The sequence below is a fragment of the Notothenia coriiceps genome, unplaced genomic scaffold, assembly GCF_000735185.1.
Source record: "Notothenia coriiceps isolate Sejong01 unplaced genomic scaffold, NC01 NC01_scaffold00017029, whole genome shotgun sequence".
Taxonomy (NCBI): domain Eukaryota; kingdom Metazoa; phylum Chordata; class Actinopteri; order Perciformes; family Nototheniidae; genus Notothenia; species Notothenia coriiceps.
The window spans coordinates 1-3,221 of NW_011349730.1; the positions used below are offsets into that span (position 1 = coordinate 1).

Below are 3,221 nucleotides of genomic sequence, written 5' to 3' on the forward strand. Positions count from 1 at the left end.
GATGTGGACAATGCTCGTTACCAAAAGTGCAATAACAGTTTAGCATGTAAGGGCGGTAACACGAGCAATTTGTCTAAACATTTAGCAAAAGTGCACCACATTCAGACGGAGAAATGCACCGGGTTCGACTGTCTTTCTAGTAGCTCTGTAGCCCCATCCACGAGTAACGTTTCCACGTCAGGTGTTATGTATGCTAGCAGCAACACACAGAGTTAACTCAATTATACAAACATGGGTTAATGATTAGAGGTAACTGAGTTATTTATTTTGTTAAAGTTTCAGCTATTCTGTTTACAGCTCTGTCATCACATTATTTAATACGATTTGTTAAAACACTGTTGTTTCTTTTGATGTGAAATATTATGTATTATGTTAAATAAAAAGCAATGCTAGTTTTGTTCACAATTTGTTTAGTCAGTTTACCTTCTTTTTTTCTCCCAAAAAACCGATAAAAGTACCGTTAAAAGACCGGATCGATAAGCGGTATCGATAAAAGTAGTAGTAGGCCTACTGTTAAAACCTTAACGATACCCATCCCTAGTCATGTGGATGTCAGTTTTACACACATTCTAGGCTGCCTATGTTTTTGTTTTCACTGCTAGTTTATGCTTATGTTCAATTATTGCATTAAAAAATCATTAAAATCATTAATGAAGTTTCAGCTCAGACCCCACGCTTAATAAGTCTCCCCCTGGCCCACCTACATTTCTCCAGGCCCACCCACACAATAATTCCTGGCTACGCCACTGCCGTTCAGGCTTCACTACGAGTACCTTTGCCTTTCCATTTAATCTTCGACACTGATTGGCTGAAGTCTACGTGGATGCGACGATCATCAATCAACACATTGTCCATTTTGAAGTAGGCCTTTTCACAGTCTTCCTGCTGTGGAGAAAAAATAAACAAATAGAGGTTAGAGGGGAACTTTATGAAGTCAATGTCAGGCACAGATGATGTCATTATGTCATTAATAAACCTCATTTCAAATGTGATCTTCCAACTGGAAGGTTTTTTAGTTTATAGGAGCCCCCACCAACAATTAGTATAATTATTGATTTGACTATTTAGTCCACGAAATGTAAAAAGATTGTTTTAAATGTCAATTACAATTTCAGAAGTTTAGAGAAATATAAAAACCCTGTTTTGGGAATCCTGGACCAGAGAACTTTTGAATAAAAAGTGAAAAATAATTACTAGGTTAATAGTTGTCTGATATCTTATCCGCAGCTCTCATTTCTATATGTACATTTATTTAAAGCATAAACAAAAGCTAGCAGCACAAATATCAGATATTTAAGAGTGAATCTTTCATTGGCTGTGTTTGTACAGATGTTTGATGCATTTATTAAATATATTGACTGGTCCTCATTTGGAACATTTTATTTTGAATTCCACTTCATCATGTCAGCGCCACCATTCATAACCCTACTGCTGTGCTGCATTCAGGGCTGGTTCCCCTCTGACTCACAGCTCATGATCGGAGGTGATCAAAGGGTTGAGGGTCAAGTGCAAATTACTTTCAAATCTGTATAATAATATTTCAGCATCTATGTGATAACGACAACAATCAAAGTTTGTGATCAAAGTTCTGCAGAAAGTTTCCTGTGTCACTAAAGGCTGATGAGCTGAAAGATGTCATCCTCATGTTTGAGAAGCCCCGCAATAAAAAAAAAGTGAGGCATTCCCTGAACTGTGAAATAGTTCACGTTTTATGTCCTATACATGTTCTGACAATACTTCACTACAGTTTATCAGCATCCTGTCGAGCTACCCTCACTGCACACTATAGTAGTTCAACAATGTCCGTTTAAAAAGCAAGATAAATGTTGCCAAACAAGTTTTCTACTTGGGACCGAGCTATGCCATCTGTTTCTGTTTTGATTTAAATGATACTAATATAATATTAGGTATACTAACATGATTAATTGTTGAGCTGTAACTGAACTGTAAACACAGTCCAACTCACATTAGAAAGACCAGTGCACATGTAGTTCAGGTAGATATTGTACAGTACGCAGACACATAAGATGCTCACCTTTTCAAACTCAATAAAAGCGTAACAGAGGGAATCTCCACTTTTCCAGTCTCTGATGATCTCACAACTACACACAACAAAGTAGCATGAGAAAAGTTTTATATAAAAAAACAATTTCCACAAAATTAGTTCTATAAACATTTTGAATACAAATGACAGTTTACAGTGCGTAGAACTTGGAGGTAAGCCTCACGTTTTTATGGTCCCAAAACGAGAAAAGATGATTTCCAGGTCCTCGTCTGTGGTCACTGGGTTGAGTTTGCACACAAACAGGACGTTTTCTGGAGGCGCCATGTCTGCGTCAGGGAGGTCACCGACCTAAGGGATGGTGTGACAGAAGAGCGTAGACATACTGCATTCTTGGTATGTTCCATTTAAGGCTGAGAGCACGTTTCTTCTACATACCATCTCCAGCAGGATGGCCTGAGTCTTGGCTTCTTTCTCCTTTAACCTCTCCTCCAGCTCCTCTGCTTCTTTTCCATCCGCATCGTCGATCACTTCATCTGCTCCGATCCGGCCACTCTGCCACATCAGAAACAGTTGGAGGTTTTCAGACAGATGAAGCTTTTTCCACATAAACTGTGGACATGTATGCATTTGTTCATGTATAAAGTCCAGGTGAAGTTTGCTGAGCATGGATCTCTTGTTCTGAAAGTTAGTTTCTCGGTTATCTTGTGTCAAGCTTTGGCTTTATGAATGGATCCACAGGGGCACTCACGTCAAGCTGCTCTCTGGTGGGCTCAGGGGATCGATCCGGCACTGGCAGATCAGGAGGGTCATCAAAAGGATCTTCTAGGATCACTGTGTGGTTTATCCTGCAGCAACCCCACCCCCCAGAGGTTTCTCTGATAAATACTAGGGATGCACCGAATATTCGGCCACCGAAAATTATTGGCCGAAAATGGTTAGCACCGAAAAAATATCACCGAATGTCAGAGAACAGGGTTACGTTGATCATACTCCGCATATTTTTCCGGGTGTTTTGATTTCAAGTGGTGGAGTAATCCCGAAGTGGTGAAAGTCTTTGCAGTTACACCCCCTCGAGAAATGTCAGCTGAACACGTTTTACAAATCGCAATCCGCGCCTCTTTCTCTGATATTTTGAAATATCTACAAGCGGCAGACATGTTGGCTGTGAGCCAGCCGCGAGCTTGGTCGCGCGCCGTGCTTGTCGCCGCGTTTCGAT

The 3,221-nt window shown here is 40.2% G+C and overlaps 1 protein-coding gene across 1 annotated transcript; it reads right to left on the minus strand.

Annotated features, from left to right (window-relative positions):
• Positions 1–641: 641 nt before the first annotated feature.
• Positions 642–2,950, minus strand: LOC104949995 (peptidyl-prolyl cis-trans isomerase-like 4; the record flags this gene model as incomplete). Its single annotated transcript, XM_010776432.1, has 5 exons — positions 642–885; positions 2,036–2,102; positions 2,229–2,353; positions 2,441–2,557; positions 2,754–2,950. Coding segments are annotated over 5 exons (638 nt in total), but the record flags the coding sequence as incomplete, so codon positions are not given.
• Between the last annotated feature and the right edge of the window lie 271 nt (positions 2,951–3,221).